This window comes from Patagioenas fasciata, chromosome 3 (assembly GCF_037038585.1).
Source record: "Patagioenas fasciata isolate bPatFas1 chromosome 3, bPatFas1.hap1, whole genome shotgun sequence".
NCBI lineage: Eukaryota > Metazoa > Chordata > Aves > Columbiformes > Columbidae > Patagioenas > Patagioenas fasciata.
Window position 1 is genome coordinate 43,652,751 of NC_092522.1, and position 18,164 is coordinate 43,670,914.

The 18,164-nt window shown below is 41.7% G+C and overlaps 1 protein-coding gene across 3 annotated transcripts in view; it reads left to right on the plus strand.

Annotated features, from left to right (window-relative positions):
- Window positions 1-631: 631 nt before the first annotated feature.
- The window catches only part of AKT3 (AKT serine/threonine kinase 3), a 159,506-nt gene continuing 141,973 nt past the window's right edge, over window positions 632-18,164 (plus strand). For 2 of the 3 annotated variants that reach the window (XM_065833488.2, XM_071806221.1), the window contains exons 1-2: window positions 632-1,060; window positions 14,556-14,710. In XM_065833488.2, coding sequence (XP_065689560.1) covers window positions 14,665-14,710 — 46 coding nt within the window. In that variant the 5' untranslated portion in view covers window positions 632-1,060; window positions 14,556-14,664. Of the gene's footprint in view, window positions 1,061-2,005; window positions 2,028-14,555; window positions 14,711-18,164 lie in introns of those variants that run through there. The other variant, XM_071806219.1, reaches the window with a different exon arrangement.

Here is an 18,164-nt window from a genome sequence, read left to right on the forward strand (position 1 = left end):
GCTGCCTGCTGTGTAACTGGTAGTTTTATTCTTGGAAGAGTTTGCAGAGCTAAGTGGACCACTCTGGGTACCAAGGCAAGATCAGGGAGAATGTAAATGCGTGAGTGCGAGAACAAAGGAAATAAAACTCGGGATGTATATACGGGTCTGGCAAGGAGACGTACTGCTGCAAACTCCAGCCGAAGCGGGAAGAGGGGCAGCGGCGGCGCGGGCGCGGCAGCCCCATTTCTGTTCTGCGGGGGCAGGCAGCTCCGTCTGGGCGGCCCACGGCTTTGCCAGGGGCAGAACCCCCCGCAGCGGCTCCCCGGCCGCAGGCGGGCCGCGTCCCGGCCTGGCAGGCACCACCCGCCGCCACCGGGCTCAGCCTAAAGGAAAGACCCAGGCGCGGCGCCCGATATCGGCGGACGCCGCTGCCCGCATCCATCCTCCCGCTCCCACCCGCGACCCCGCGCTCCCCACCTGGGACACGCCGTCCCTGCCTGCCCGGCGAGCTGCCTCGCCACCCCCGCTCCCCCGCCTCCCCCACCCTCACCTCAGCCGCCCCCCTCTGTCTGGCTCCCCCCTCTCTGTCTGGCGGCCCCCCCGTCTCCGCCGCGCTTCTCGCGAGAGCTGGGGATGCCGCCGCCGCCGCCGCCGCCGCCGCGGAGGGGGAGACACTCGGGGGGAGCCAGTGACGTCGGGAGTTTTCCTGAAAGTCAATAACGAGCCTGGCGGAGGCGGCGGGAGGAGCCGAGAGCGGGGCCCGGGCGGCTCCGGGGTGAGTGCGCCGGGGGGAGCCGCCGCCCTCCTGACCCCGCGCATCGATGGTGCGGCCGCGCTGCCCGCCCGGGCGCCTCCCTGCGTAGCGGGGCGCGCAGCTCCATGTAGCCGCCGCCACCGCCAGCGCCCTGGGGCCGGAGCCGCCTCCTCCCGCCCCCGCGAGACACCGGCCACCAGGGACCGCCGAGCCCGGAGGGGGAACAGGGGAGGAGGCAGCGGCGCCCTCCCTCCCCTTCTCCCCCCGGAGCCGCCGCCGCCCTCCGGCTCCGCAGCAGCGCCCGCGGCGCCGCCGCCTCTGCAGGTACGGGGCGGGAGGGGCCGGGCGGCGGCGGGTGCTGGGGCGGCAGCGCGCGAAGGGATGCAGGGGGGTGGCGGCGCGCAAAGGGATGCGGGGGGGCGGCGGCGCTGCGCGGCCGGAGGCGGCGGAGAGCGCGGCCGCCCGTGGCCTACCGCCGCCGGCGGGGCGGGAGCAGAGCGGGGAGGGGGTCGCCCTCCCGGCGGCGCCGGGCCGAGGTGGGGAAGGGCGGGGCGGGGGCGTTTCGGCGGGGAGAGGTTATGTAACCGGGGCGGGGGGGGGGGGGGGGGGCGCGGACAGGGGCAGGACAGGGCGCGCGCCCGGGGGCGCTGCCTGCGCGGGCGCGGGGCTGGCGGTTCCCACGCGGCGGCGGCGGCCCCTCCCCGCCGGGCGCGCGCCAACCTCCCTCCCTCTCCCCCACCCCCGCCGCCTCCCGCTGCCGTGCGCGCGGGTGCTGGGGCACCGGTGCCGGGAACCGCGGGGGTTTATCCGCTGGGAAGCTCTGTGCGTGTCGGTGTGCGCGCCCGTGCGCCCCGGCGCTAAGAATAGCAGCGAGGCCGCGGGTGGCAGCGCCGCGCTCAAGTGATGCCGCTGCCGCCGCCGGCGGCGGCTCTGGCTGCAAGTAAACAAACCGGCCCCCCCGCCCGCCCCCCGCACCGGCCATCATGGAGGCCGCGGCCCACATGCAAAAGTTGATGCGCAACGGGCCGGGAGGGGTTACCGGCCGCTTCACCGCGCCGAGGTGGGGCCGGGCCTGCGGCGGGGTCTGCCCGGGGGCCTGCCCGGGGGCCTGCCCGGGCATCCCGGCAGGTGTTGCTGCGGGGCGGGGAACACCCAGTGCCCTGGTGGGGTAAGGCAGGGGCAGCTCACGTGCCTGCGCGCACCTCAAAGGTCCCTGGGTGCAGCGGGGGGTGCGTGTGTACGCACACGTTCAGCAGTGCTGCGCACACGGGATGCGGGGCTGTTTTGACAGGTCAGTACAGCGCCTCTGAGCAAAAAGTTATTGGATCACGCTGCTATGTATTGTGGTTTAAATGCAAATGATCGTGATGTAACGAGCAGTGACAGGCTTATGGGCTGTTTGGTTGCTTTATATGAGCTGCGCTTCTTAGTTTACTTTTGGATGGGAATCTAAGGCATGAAATAGCCAGTGCTGTTTTATTCACGTTTTCCCATGATACGTTGTTTAAAGGACGTACGTTAAAAAAAAAAAAAATTCTTATTTTCTTACAGCTGAAAAGGAATAAACAATTTCATCTCTCCCGACCTTTATTCTATTTTTTTTTCTGTAATTATTAGTTGGCTGACTACTTGTACATACGTATACTATCTCATTGTATGTATACAAACATCTCAGACTTGATTCACTTAGCCTCTTTTTAAGAGTTTTGTTACACGAAATATGATATACCTGATAACTGCATTGCCAGCTTTTTTCAGTATTGAAGAAACTTACAGCAGACTCTTCTGCTAATGTTTGTTTAGGTTTCGCTAAAACTTTGTTAATAGACAAACATGGTTCTCCACATTTCCTTTACGGAGGCCTTTATTTCTCAAAGCAAAAAGCATGCAAATAAGTAGAACGCAGCTTCTGACAAGTAACATTTAAAGCATGATCTCTTGTTTCTCCCAGTTTCTATATAGGCCAGTGCTGGCTCTTCTGCACTGGGATGTGGAAAGAGTGTAGATGAGATAGGGGAGGAAGCTTATTTTGACTTTTGAAGTAAGCGTACTACTTAAGAAGATTCTGTTTGTAGGGGTCCCTGGTGGTTTTTTGTTTTTGTTTTTCGTCACAGGAGCCTTTAGGTTGACCCCAATATTTTTAATTGGATTGGATTGCTAATTATAGACTATGTGGATATATTTTGGTTGGATGTAACCAGTAAGTTGAGTTCAAATAAGGGCCAAAGAAAAACTGCAGAGATAAGAAAATGTCTCTGTTTCCTAGACAGCTATGCATAATATTTGAATAACTCATTTCTTCTCATGTAGGTGCGTGATGTGCACGTATACACAGTTAATATTAACAAGACTGTCTTGTTTTATACAGTTTTTTCTGTGGTGTATTCCTGCTTACTCTAACTAGATTTGAATGAATTCAGTAGCTTCCTTAGTTTCTTAAATTGGTTTATAGAAAGCAGTATTTCAGTGTCTTACTGCCTCGTTTGTTTTGAATTTTGGGGGAAGATGATGTGTTGTTAAGCAAAATCTGCTATTCTATGGGAAGTCAATGAGAATTCAATCAGGTTCTGGTTTTATTTTGACCCATTTGAAGTAGATACAGCTTTAAGGAGTGGGTGATATTAATTTGCACTGGAAAATGTCTCTTTGACACTGTAGCAAATTGTTCATAAAAGAGAAAATACTTTGATGGGTTTTTAAAGCTTAACTCAAAACCACTTACCAGAGTTCTGCTATTGTTTGTAACCCAAAGCTCTGTTTGCAAGATGTTACCAGAAACTAGATCTTGACTTCCGACTACAGTTAGGAACAGCATGTGTCTGAAGTTTGTGTAATAACTAAGAGGTTCTTCAGACCACTTGGAATTTGTCTTGCATTAATTGATTGAACCTTCTTTCAGTTTCTGGGTGTGCATTTTCCTGTTTTAGAAAGACCTATTGGCTAATAATTTCAATAACCAAGAAGCATTACTTGCCAAACAACTTTGAAATATTAAATTGTTTTGGAAGGTATGACACTATTACTACAGTGGTTTGTGTCAAAATACATTTGAAATCTCTGTGCCTTTCTTAGTATAAAGAAGATACAGTTTCTTACAACCATGTCTGGTTATAGTTTCTTTTGTTCTGTTAATGCAACAGAGGAGGTATGTTTGGTGACATGGTAGCCACGCTTTCCTTCAGTTTTGCAACAGAGACCCAGTATTCTTTGGGATCTTTTAAGGCTTGGGCATACTACTAATTTTAATGGACGCTGGAGAGTGGAAGGACAATGAAATACATAGAGTGAAAACTTTATTGTACCGTACTTCCATTTTGATATGGATAATGCATAAATGAATTGATTTGCTTTAAAAGTGATGCTCCATAGGGTAACAGGATGTTTTGTAGATATGTTAGTTTATAGACCAAAACTCCTCTCTCCTCTTTTTCCTGACTGATAAAATAAACGTTCTGTTCAAAATGTTCAATACTCACTTTGCGAACAGCAGTTAGAATTCAAAAAGAGGGAAGTAGTTAAGTGCGTGCATCCATGAGTTCCATGTGACATCAAAGTGCTGCTTTTATTTTCAGTGTTTATTTGTATGAGATTTATAACCTGCTTAGTATTTAAAGTACTGTCTATTATAAGAGAAGATTACCAACTGAAGTGCCCTTTTACAAGTGTTCTAGAATATGAAATTAATTCATGTTATCTAGGATTCTCCTTCAGTTAGGATACGCCTAATAAAAATACTGTGGAGGGGGTGTGGGATACTTTTTAGCACAGCATGTACTTCAGGGAGTTTTACATTGTTTGTGGAAGGTGTGTTTTCGGTGAGCATCTCTTCTTGTCAATCAGCAAGTTTAGTCTTAGTTGTAGAGAAGAGACACTCCCAGCATGGCAGGGTCTCTTTGGTAAATGTGTTGCATTAGTTACTCTTCTTTGCAACAAGTTAGCCTGGTATAGTAAAAATTATTTTCTAAAGAGAGGTTACATAGTAAATAGAAAAGCTGATTCAAAGAGGTTGTGGTTTGCGTTTTATTTATTTATTTATTTATTTATTTATCTGTCTATTTATTTATTTATTTTTAAAAATCTATCGAAGCCAAAGAAATAAAAAATTACCTGCAAATAATAAAGTATTGATTATGAAAGTTAACCTTTTAGTGTTCTAATGAGTGTAAAAAGCCATCTTTAAAGTTTTGATTTATATTTTAATCTTGACTAATTGTATGAACAACATTTTGGGCTATCTATGTAAAGAGAAGAATTTAGAAGTGACACTTATGTAGACAAATAGCTAATATGCCTGATAAAAACACCAAAGAAAATGCAAGGGTGTAGTTGTCAATTATTTGGCATTTTGTGCTTGTTCCATAGCTCTAGATCAAGGTTAAGTATGTGCATTCACGTAGTTTCGATGCATGCCATGTATTTTGAACAGATTGGTTTTGTCTTTATTATTTAAAGATGTTGTTCAGATGTAGTAGGAAGCTGTGGCAATGTAAGTATTTACAAAAAATTTCCCCCATGATTGAATATTGTGAAATGTTACTGTCAAGCAGAATAAGCATTTTTGTATTGTGTATGTGAAGATACTTACTTTTGATCACTTCAAATGCTTATTTGATTTTTGTGCTATTTCTATCAGCACTTATGTTTAGATTAAATACCTTAGTATATGTTGAGTCCCTCTTGACCAATCCTTCTTTTCCATGTATTTTTTGGGTGAGTGTTTAGGTGTGAGTCATACTGGTCAAAAAATAGCATTAAGAACAAGTTGCCCTGTGATTTCCCCCCTCCCCCCCCCTCCTTCCCCACTGTAATATCCTGACTAAAGAACAGTACTCATTTTAAAATTCCATTAAGAATGCAGCTTGGACCTCTGTATTTCATATGTATGTCTGAGCAACCTGACAGCATGGTTTGTCAGACTTCCCTGCGTTGTCCATGTGGTAAAGTTGTTTGAGTGCCTCCTAAAGCAGGCGCAGAGGTGAAAAGCCTGCTGCAGCTTCACTGAGATCCATGAAGGTCCTACCACTACCTTTTGGTAGGTGTGGAATGGCAGTGCCCAACAGCCAAAAACTTATTGTATGGCTGATTTAGCACCACAGAATTAGTACAGTATTTGTCAATTGAGTTCCAGCAATATTACAAATTTCTACCAACACATGTAATTTGTTTTCCCCATAGCATTTAGATTGCTTCTTGAGATAAGTGATTGGTGCAGCTTGCGTTGTGAGATTTTGTTGTTATTATAGCTTTTTCTAAATGTATTGTTATACTTTGAGGCAGAGAGTTAAGTTTATATGTGTGAGTTTCATGTAATCTGTTTTTTCCTATAATATTTACTCTAGTGAGCTCTGCTTCTAGCCTTAAATCTGTGTAAGCAATAGTATACCTTTGAAAAATACACAACCTTCATTTAAGGTTGTAGAGAATTCTTTCTGTCCTTAAGAAATTCATATCTCAAGTTGATGAGAATAATGCTTTTCGAAGGGGAACAAGAAGATCCAAAGATTTTAAGTTAGAAGTTCTAGTCATATTGTAGTGTCAGAATTTGTCTGTAGGTTCAGCAATGTTTGACTGCTTTGCAGGAAGGAATCACAAAGCTCATCTCTGTTGTTGCAAGGCAATTTAGAATTTAATTCATTCAATATCCAGGTAATAAATAAATCCTGCTGTAGGAGTTTAAAAGAAAGCTACTTGGTAGACATGTCATTGAGCTTTTTTCATCTTTTATATTAATAGTTTGAGAATACATTTGTATCTCAGTACTTTGCTGTTCTTGTTACTCATGGCACTTCACATACATCTGTCTTCAACAGTGTGCTCAGTGTTTTATACACAATATGATGTTGTGCTGCAGAAAAGTTACTATCATACGAAGTTTAAATATATGAGCTTAATGAAACTTCATTTTGTATCTCTTGAAGATATGTTTTAAAATATCTCAGAGTGAATAGGAATTTCTAGGTACTTTGAACTTTTGAAAATTAGATTACCTTTTCTGAAGTATTCTAGGCATAGAAAGGCAATTTTAGTTTGTTTTCAAAATATGGAGCTTGGGTTTAGTTTTGCTTGGTTGTTTGAGTCATTACAAAACTATTTTTTTAAAGGGCAAAGGAGCTTTGTCTTAAAAAGGCAAGAATTGGTATCCCTACATTAATCCTCAGCAAGTTAAATTTATTATGTGTATTTTGAAGTGTTGAGTGGAATAACATTATCATAGTTGTGACACTCAGCTTATCTAACCCTTGATTTGACTTCCTTTAAATCTCAAAACTCCCAGGTTCATTGTCTCGGTAACTTGTTTTTGAGTAGTAGCTTTAGCCCTCCCTTCGCCTTTTCTACTTCAAGTGTATTATTTGGTTAAATTTCAGACCTATATTCTAATATGTTTTGTCACTCTGCTATCTGATTTTCAGTTACTGTTTTGTATGGCTGAGGGGGAAGAAAGGGATGTAAAGCATTTTTTGTCAATAAACACAATGCAAAACAATGGATTGTTAATGTTTCACATGGGATTCTAAAGAAACAATTTAGTTACTTTTAGAAACTTCCTTTCTACCTTGGTAAACAAAGGCAAGGTTGGCTTTGTTCACCTTTCTTTAATTATACCTTTGTCCCTTAAAATAGGTTGCTTTGTTGTTATAAGAGGAAAAGAAATACAGAATGATGGTTGCTTTTTTGATACGCTTATTCAGTTGCAGAATCTAAATAAAACTTGTAACTTGTATATTAATATTTCAGTGTGCCTGTAGTCTCCTAACTAGGCTTATCTGAGGATATATTAGCTATGTGCAGCTTTTTGATATACTGAAAGTGAAAATAGAACACTGAAAATATTAAGGCACAATGCATGCATGTAAACATGCTTTAAAAATAACTATTTATCTTTTACAAAGTATGTTGTTTTTCCTTACCACAAGATGTATGCAGTGGTATTTTCCTGTTATCCCCCTCATTATTCTGAGTCAAGACTTATGAAATAGAGTTGTTAGAAGTGAATTTTTAATACCAATATTCTTAAAGACAATGAGGCTTTTAGTATGAAATATAGTTTAAAAACATTTGCAATGCCTACCACAGAGATATCTTGGAATTCTTTATATAATGGTTTTAAAATTTGTAGATTGTGAACATTTCTGCTTTGAAGGTATTTAGGGATATCTTTAAATGTCTTAGTTGTGCATACCTAAAGATTACCATTTTATAAATTTAGGATCTATTGTCTTTTAATAATCTCGTGGGTGTTTTTGTTTCTTTGTCTTGTCAAACCAGTTTGTATTTTGTTGTCTGAAGTGTAACCAAAATTGCAGAACAGGTAGTTTGTAAAAGCCTGGTAAATACACTATACTTTTTAGATAAAGCACTCAACTGAATGTGATTTTTCCGTTAGCAATATAGGCTAATTTGATTTAGTAGGTTTTGTAGCAATCTCTGTTCTGCAACACAGTCTTTTGTGTAGTTTTTGATGATGTGCAATGTATCCTCTAATTGTTTGACCAGAATTTAGATAACAACTTTGGTAGGGGAAGAGGATATGCATGCATTTTTCATTTAAATAAAATTTGGATCTCAGCTTCCAGTCCTAAAGAGAACTCTGCTTTTAGTTTAGAGCCTTATCTTTTGAATTCCTTGCTCTGTGATTGCAAACAGCACTGGAGACAGTTACAGCCTGTTTGGTCATCTTTGAGGATTCAATCTCAGATTTGTGAAAACCTCTTAAGAGCTTGATCTGCTCCAAAAAAATAGCCCCCAAAGCAGGGAAACAAACTTGTGTGTGATGGAAGCCACTAGAGGATGGCTGAGCGCTGTTTTTTTTTTGGTAGTGTGTGTTTTGTGTGTGCATGCATAACATTTTCCAGTTACCTTTCTGAGAAATAAGGAGATAGAGATGATGAGATTTGGTTCTGCTTATGTTGAGGACCAAAGAATCTCAGTGAGTCAGGCAAAGTGAATCAGAAAGATTCACTGGCTGTTCCTCTTCCTGTCCTCCCCCCCCCCCCCAAGTTTTTCATTAGACAAATGATTACTTGTAAAAAGGGAAAATAGTAGTTCCCTTATAAATTAAGAGAATAAGGAATAAGGGTGGATGAATCACTAAGTTGATAATGCTGCAAGAAGTTATAGGGATCATCTCTGGAAGCGCTGAACCCGATCCTGTTGGCATTCTCTTTGGTAACTTGAGTTGGTAAATGTGAGAGTATCTGTTTTTTCTCAGCTCCAAAATTGTTGAAAGTAGGAGCCTGTGTTTATGAAAGTTCTTAAAACAGAGATCTGAATCATACAATTTACACTGAATTTATGGGCACTGTCTTCTTTACTCAGCTGTCTCTTTTCATGGGGGAAATGGGAGGATGCCCAGATTCCAAGGGAGTTTAGTTTTCTTCCAAGGGAGTTTTGTCTGTTCTTATGAATTGTGATGATTATTCACTTAGACATAGTGGTTGTTAAGTGTAGACATGAACCACTAGTTTTAGTCTTTCTGCTTGGAAGGGATTTCTTTCCTTCTCCCCATCCACCAGGTCTGTGGATGTGCCTGACGGCTGTGGTGGGCATGAGAACCTCCTTTAATTTAAAAACACAAGTTGAAGAAAAGGTGTCTTCATCTTAATGGTTGGTCTCATAGTTCCCCTATGTTAGCATCATGAAACGAGCTGGTTCTTCTCTGTATTGCTGTTATTCTTAAAGTTCAAGATGAAAACTGAAAAGGTGTTGGCTAGTTTTCACCATGACTTTGGAAAACTGTGATCAGCAGAGGGATCTGGAACTCTTTTGCATGTAATAGTTTATGCTTAATCTTTGTTCAGAAAAATTCCTTTGCAATCTCTACAGCTAGAAACTTGGAAGGTAATACTAGCACTTTAGAAGTGTGCTGAATTGTTTCATCCAACACTGTAAAAGTGGCTCAATAGTTTTTCAAAGAAGAAAGGAAAAGTTTTACTATTTTTTACCAGATAAAAAAAAATATGGCTGTTTTCACGTGACTGACTGTGATGGAGTACATTTTTACAGCTGCACGAGAAAGCACACAGACAATAGTTATTGTATGTATTATGCATATATGTGACTATCTGATACTGTCTGCAGAATACACACAATATACTGTTGTAAAGTATCTTCCAAGTTCTGTTTGATAACGTGCGGGGGGGAAAGCAATCCAACCTGTTCTCCAGTGGCTGAAGCATATATAAAAACAAGCCAGGTTTTTCCCTGTAGGAAGCAGCTGGAATACAAAATGTCTAGAACTACAATTCTTACACATTTTTTCCCCGTTTCTGTGGGTTCATCCTATAGCAAGAAGGAAAACTGTAAAAATTACTATATAACAGCCACTGAAACTTGAGGCTCATTGGGAGAGCAGAGTTGATTGCTGACAAGTATTTAAGTTCTATGCCAGCTGTGCAGAATCAACACTTCTGTGGCTTTTCTTGAAATAGCTGAACTATAGGTGAAATTCTATTTTCATGTGAGAATTCTTGTTTCATGTGTTTCAGGCAACTCCTTTACATCTATAGAAATCCTTTATTATATCTTCAGGGAAGATGGTTTCTGTATGACTAGATTTCATTAAGGTCAGTTTTTGTTGTGATAAGGAGTAATTCTCTCAAAAGTCTGCTCTTTTAAAGCTTTGCTGAGTGACTTTGAGAGTAAAGGAATACAGCTTTTAGAAAGCCTCAAGGGAATTTATTAGGGTATAATACTACAGATACTTTAAAAAGGCTTCTTGAAAGTGTAGTGTGAATGTATAACCTTTATTTTCATTAGTCTTTTAAGGCTTTGGTTCATCTCCTTCAGATTCCTGTGTAGTTCAGCTTGACTTTTAATTACCTGTTAAGGGAACAATAACTGTAGCCATACAACTGCTGATAATTCTGTTTAAGTTGTTCCTGATAATATTGTGAAGATAAAGTGGATATAATACAGTTGGTTTTGTCACTATATTGATATAATCTTTGTATTTTGGTGGTTTTGTTCAAAATTCAGTAAAGTAGTACATGTGATGGGTGGGATGCAATCCTACAGACACACATTTGAGGTTATTGGGACACCAGCTGACATGAAAATTGGTCATAGATCAGATTTTTGATTGAGTAATATTAACTTAATCATAATCAGTGGAGAAATAGGGAGCTTTAAGCATAAATTCATTCATTAGAACTGGGTGTCTACGGAAATAATGGATTTAATGATCAGTGTGTAGGCAGACAAGATTATTGCTACTTAGTACAGAAGTTCATTTCTTATAGCTTGATCTCTACTAATAAAAATAAATTATTGCACTTTTCATAAGTACACACCAAAATTGGAAAGCAGGAAATGAAGGAAGGAAGGAAAGAAGCCAGAGAGTTGTGGTCAATGGGGCAGAGTCCAGTTGAAGGCCTGTATCTAGTGGAGTGCCTCAAGGGCCAATACTGGGACCAGTACTATTCAATATATTCATCAATGACTTGGATGAGGGAATAGAGTGCACTGTCAGCAAGTTTGCTGATTACACCAAGCTGGGAGGAGTGGCTGACACGCCAGAAGGCTGTGCTGCCATCCAGCGGGATCTGGACAGGCTGGGGAGCTGGGCGGGGAAAAATTTAATGAAATATAACAAGGGCAAGTGTAGAGTCTTGCATCTGGGCAGGAACAACCCCAGGTTCCAGTATAAGTTGGGGAATGATCCATTAGAGAGCAGTGTAGGGGAAAGGGACCTGGGGATCCTGGTGGACAGCAGGATGACCATGAGCCAGCACTGTGCCCTTGTGGCCAGGAAATCCAATGGCAGCCTGGGGTGTATTAGAAGGGGGCTGGTTAGTAGGTCCAGAGAGGTTCTCCTTCCCCTCTACTCTGCCCTGGTGAGACCACATTTGGAATATGGTGTCTGGTTCTGGGCCCCTCAGTTCAAGAAGGACAGGGAACTGCTGGAGAGAGATTCCAGCGCAGGGCAACAAAGATGATTAAGGGAGTGGAACATCTCCCTTACGAGGAAAGGCTGAGGGAGCTGGGACTCTTTAGTTTGGAGAAGAGGAGACTGAGGGGTGACCTCATTAATGTTTATAAACATGTGAAGGGTGAGTGTCATGAGGATGGAGCCAGGCTCTTCTTGGTGACAGCCAATGATAGGACAAGGGGCAATGGATACAAACTGGAACACAAGAGGTTCCACTTAAATTTGAGAAGAAACTTCTTCTCAGTGGGGGTAACAGAGCACTGGAACAGGCTGCCCAGGGGAGTTGTGGAGTCTCCTTCTCTGGAGACATTCAAAACCTGCCTGGACACCTTCCTGTGTAACCTCATCTGGATGTTCCTGCTCTGGTGGAGGGATTGGACTAGATGATCTTTTGAGGTCCCTTACAATCCCTAACATTCTGTGATTCTGTGATTAGTTTTGCCCAAAGGGTAAAACATATTGCAGCATATGCCAGCCCAAGCTAAGTACAGTGTGTTATGTTGCTTATTTTGTCTATAGTTGGACAAAAAAAAAAAAAAAGGTAATATGATCACTTCTCAGATAATGCAATGAAAGTCTCGTAGGAAGATCTAACTTAGATATTTGGATACTGCTTACTCTTCCTTCACAGTACAGTTGCTTTTAGGTCACCGTTGTTTGACACTCACCCCTGGCTTTGTAAAGATTTGTGTTGTTGTAATAAGAACTCATACAGTGCTGTGGTGATCCTGAACGGCAAAACCACAGCCTGCTTTCAGGCACGTGTCATAATCTGTCAGGATCTCTTTCCATGCACAGCTGATAGACTTGCTTATCTCTAGTTTGAAGCATGCAAACAGAAGTTCTGATAATGTATGACCCAGAAAATAGCTCTCAACACTAGTAAAGTGAAGGATGTGCAAATGCATGTTCTGGTTATTTCTGCCATATTGGCTTACATAAAGCAAAGTCTGAACACCTAAAGCTAGTGAGATCAATTAACAGTAATGAATCTGTCTAAGGTTCTTCCAAAACCTTGTGTGTAACAGTTTCTTTTAACTTTTGTGAAAGCCTGAACAATATTTAAGTCTTAAGGCAGGGTGCAGTTGCATAAGCACAGGTGTCTGGTATCCTTTTAGATGTGACAAGGTGTGATGCCAATGCAGAAGGCTGTGCATCACCTGCATAGTTCTTCCTGATGTATCTACCAGTGCTGTGGAGACGTCTCTTAAACTTTGCAGTATTAATGAATTTAACATTGTGGCTTTTATTCTATGCATCTGAAATACTGCACACTTTTGAAAAAGTGATTTGGTGAAAGCACAACTGTAAGACGGACACACTTCAGTGTTTCTGTAAAATCAGGTTGTACTGCATTTTTTTTGTTGTGTACCACTTGAAAAAAATACTCCTACCAAGTTTTATTTTGCACAGCACAGCATCCATACAGAAGCAGCCTTCCATCTAGCTGCTGTGTGGTGCAAATACACATTTTTCAAATGATAAATGCGAAATAACCTGCATGTGTATCATAGTTCGGTTTTTAGCCTGTCCTTGGCTGGATTAGAATAGTTTATTTCCCAGTCCTTTCTCCGTTCATTCATTGCACAGATTGCATGTAGCACAGTCATATTTGTTTCTATCACATGTTTACATTTGTTGATCAGCCTACTAAATGTACATGTATATGCTGCATTTGATAATACTAAACTGGTGTGCAGGTTCCTGTTCTGTGCTAGCGCTGTGTACAGGCGCACTCCTGTGTGTACAACTGTAAAAGGGTGTTCCTCCACTATCAGAGACATCACTTTTCTTGGCATCTCACTCTTTTCTGTATTAGCATTATTTCAATGCTTCTCTTTATTTCAAAGAATGAAGGGGAAAGGCAGTGTGCTGGCAAAAGGCAACTTCCTCTGCCCTCTGGCTTCTCTTCCTACTTGATTGTAGTATTATTAATATTTATCTCGTCTTCACAGCTGTTAGGTACTCTGGGAGTGAGGTGGTCAGAAGAGATGGTTGTGGCTTCTGAGAGTGGCATATCCTGTTCCAGGGCGAACTTCCCTTCTGTCCTCTGCAAGCTGAGCTTAGTAGGGAAAAGAGCACTCTTGTTGCTGCTTGGCTTAAAACCTTGAGAGAATGTGCGCTCCTTCTTTTCATAAACTAAACACTGGCTTTTTTGATGTTGTACTTCTAAGAAGTTGTTTTCCTGTCCGTGTAGTTGACTTTTTTTTTTTTTCTCAAAACTCCTATAAGGTAAGGATTCATATTTGCTATAATTAAATCATAATAGAAGTAGGAAGAATCTTACATTTTTGTAGTCTTAGCTGTATTTTTTGTCTTTTTAATTCAAGCATTAAAAAAAGTAATTGCATGTCTGGTAAACTGGTTCCTACAGATTCTAACGGTTACAAGGCTAACTGAATCCACAATATTAAGGCTTCGGTTTTAAGATCCTTTACAGAACCTTCCCTTCCATTTTCTTGCACTCTTGATATGATCAATGTAGCCATAATAAAGGAACCACTCGTCCCTTGCAGGCATTATGGCAAATGTGGGAATGGTTAAAGCTCCTGTGGGTTCAGAGTTGAACCTGTGAAGCAGTACTGGCACCCTTTCATTTAAAAGCATCCTGTGCATTTGTATGAGAGAACTCTACTGTATGCATTTTATAAAAGTGCTTAAATTTTAATGACTTAAATTTTAACACATTCTGCTGCTCTTAAGCATTACAGTGTTCATGGAAAATGTGCTGTAAGACTAGAAACATGATTCTGTTATATGGTTAATTTAAAAAAAAGGCAGATTTTTAGTATGAGCTCAGTCAGTAGAAGACATCAACAAGGACTTTTTTGTTGGCTGTCAAGTATGAAAAACAGAAAAGACTTAAATTCTTTCTCTAATATTTCCTTCCAGGCTGACTCATCAGTAGAAACTGGGAAGAGCTGCAGAAGAGAAGGCAAACAGACAAGCTGATAACTCAAAGAAATACTCTTTTGAGTCGGGGGTTCAGAGTGGAGCCATCATGAGCGATGTTACCATTGTGAAGGAAGGCTGGGTTCAGAAGAGGGGTAAGTTCTACCTTTTAGTGGAAAGTTCTTCTGACGCATCATATGCTGTGTGCAGTGGCATTATGTGGTTACACACAAGAGCATTCTTAATTTATCTTCTTGTCTGCAGCAAGCTAATCTGACCATATGGAATTAATGGTCATTAAGGCCTTGGTCTTGTTAATACTTAACCCTCAGCACTGCCCCTGTTTATGAGGGTAACTGACAGTGAAGAGGAAGTTGGACTCACTAATTCCTACTTAACCTTGCTGCTGCAGCTGCTGTCACCCATGGATCAGACTTAGGAGGCTGTGCTGGCAGCTGGAAGATGTAGCAATAGAGGTGCACAGTAGAAGGTTGATTGGAAGCTGTTGAGGATGTGATACTTTGTGTGGAACTTCCTAGATGCCAAAAATCATTCACTGTGGCTCAGCTTATATTACAAATGCAAGTAGTCTTCATAAAATCAACTTAATACTTGCATAAAGCTCAGCATACACCTAATTACTTTGCAGACCTGGAAGCCATATGATTAAAGAATATGTTCCTAATTATAAGCCAGTCTAAAGTACAATTTTCTGTTCCATTTGAATTCCTGCATATTATTGAGATGTCACTTTATAATGTTTCACCCTGCGATCTGCAAATTTGGGAAGGTTGCTGTTATGTTGAGATTTGAATGGGAAGCCTCTAGAAGTGTCTGGCATTTGTAACATGTAATGATCTTCAGATGAAGTCTTCCATGCTTCATGCAGCTTTGCTTTGGATGCTGATTGCCCATACGATTATTTCCAAAAGAACATCATCTCTTTCCCAGAGAGAAGGTGATCTGGATTATAGGATGATTTATGCCTTGAGCTTCTGTAATTCTAGCCCGGAAAGATTTAAACTGGAATAGTGGGAACAAAATTACCCTTTAATTTACAAAGGAATGCTTTGTTTCAATAGCAGTGAAGGCAAAGATCATTATTAGCTTTGTTATTGCAGATTGACATTAAATGTCAAGCCAAGAGAATGAGAGAAAAATTTTATTATTCTGTTATTATTCCTGCATAAATTGTATTTCAGGATGCATTATGGGTATTGTAGATGAAAGTGGGCTAAAGTGCATGAATCTTAAGGCCTGCTTCCTATTTTAGAATGTATACTTGTATTTATAACAAATGAAATTTTACGACAGGAACTATTTAAAATTCATTTTTTCTTCCCATCCTCTTGTTCTTTGCTCAGTTTGGATATTTGATTTCAGTTTTTTGATTATTTGATATAATTTCTTTCAAATGTATTAAAAAATTATTAGGATGATCCAAATAATTGTCTTTTACCAACATGAGTTCCTTCATGTAATATTGCACATTCTTATTACACCATGTTATCAACTCTGTGAGCACTGGCGTCCAGAAGAGGACAGTGTACAATGAAAGTCAGTGTCTTACTGAAGATTTGAAATTCTGAAATGTAAAATACAGGTTTCCCTCCTCATGCTGTTTTGATATATATTAATTAAAGAAAAGCCTGCTGAGTTGGCATTTTGATGTCAGTAATCAAAATTAGTTAGTAATTATTTTCCTTTCTAAGCAAAGATATTTCATGACATTCATGTTTCCTTATTTTAATTAACTTCAGGTGAGTGTATGGTTGTTTTTTTCCTTGCTATAGGTAACAGTGTAGATTTAAGTGGGATTTTTTTTTTTTTTTTACATTAGATCTAATGTTGTCCTTAATTTTCTGTGTCTGACTTATTCTGGTTGTTTATGGGTTAAATCTTTCATTTTGTTTGTTTCTGAAAACAAAAAGTAAAGTGCTGTGGTGTTTTCCAATGTCAAGAATTTGTAAGCATTTAATTCAATGGTTGTACATTTCATGTAATTACAACTTCTACTCTGACCTTGCTCTGGAACAAGAGAATCGGAGTTGTTAAGCACTTTTTTTTAATGGTTGCCAAGAAAAAGTATCCAGCCTTAATCTAAATTCTGAAAGGTGGAATATGCTTGGTAGAAGCTTCTTATTTTGCCAGCTAAATCTTGTCTCACTGTACCAAGAAGCATTGTGAGATTCGGTAAAGCTGCCCTGGTTCTGCAAGCTATCATGCTATTACAGTTTTAAAGTGAATTCTCCTATAATCGCCACTAGACACTCATTGACTCAGTTCACAGGGTGGTTTTTGTAGGTATAAACCATCTTCCTTCTGGGGGAAGCTGAGCGTGGGATCTTCTCCAGGCAAACACAGAGTGAACTCCAGTCCCAGCCATCAGCCCTTTGAGCAGCCCCGAGTCACATGTGTGGTGCAACATTCAGCCTGGGGCGGCTTCAGGTTGAATTGAACTCAAAATAAAACTCATAAACCCTATGTGGTGGAGATATAGGGGCCTGGGCGCCAGCTGCTTTGATTGACTGATCTGCTTGTATTATACCAAATTACTTGATCATGTGGTTACAGGCCAGGACATTTTAAGATTGTCCTCTTCAGCAGTCAGGAAAGTTTGTGATATAAGGAAAAGAACAGAGTAATCACTCTGTGATTCACAGCCCAGTCAAGGAGTATGAGGATGACTTGAAAGTACTGGGATGAATGGTTTGAAAAGCCAGATAATGAGAGAGGCCATTGCAAAGGCGAGTTAAGTGAACTGAACGTAGGAATGAGAGAGGAGGACAAGCTGAGCTGAGGCTCTCTCTCTGGGTTGAGACTTGGATAGAGAGGCTGCGGAAGACAAGGTCCATTGGGGCACAGTGTTACACGCCTTAATGGCTGTGAAATGCACTGAGGAGATGTGCTTTATTTAGTGCTGTATCCATGTCAATAACAGAGGGCTGAGGGCTATATGTAAGCTTTTAACCCTGCTTTTGAGCACTGAAGAGTCGATGTGGTGCTATACAATTGGCTTCAATGGTCTGTTTTTCTGTGTGTGCTTAAATGATCAACTTATTAAAGTATTACTGTTTTAAAATTAGTGAGCACTCAAAGTTGAGAAATGCCAGAATTAATTTTGAGGATGATCATAGTCAGACTTTGAATAGTCTTTATGAGAAGAAGTTTCAGTGTAGTGAGAGTAGATGATACTGAAGAAGAGTAAGCTATTAGATGTGAATAGTCAAATAGGCAGAGATGACAGGCTGCAGGTGAGAACTTTGGACAACAGAAGACACAAAACCCAAGAGGAAGCAAAGCCTGAGAAGCTCAGCAAACCTCAGGTGCAGTCAGGTCCCATCTCACAGGTGAAAGGAGAACTTGAAGCACAGTGTGGTGGGGCCTGCCTGAGAATGTAATGTGGTCCAGTGAGAGCAGATTCAGAGAATGAAACAGTTGGTGGTGAGGACCTGATAGCTGTCTACACACAGTGCATTTGCAAAGTGATGTGCGTATCCCTCTGGACCAGCTCCTGTCTGCTACCGTGCCCCATTAGCTGCAGTAGTGCTTCTGGAGTACGCTTTGTGGGTTTTAGTTTTGTCTGAAAGGAACCAGGTTTGTGCACCC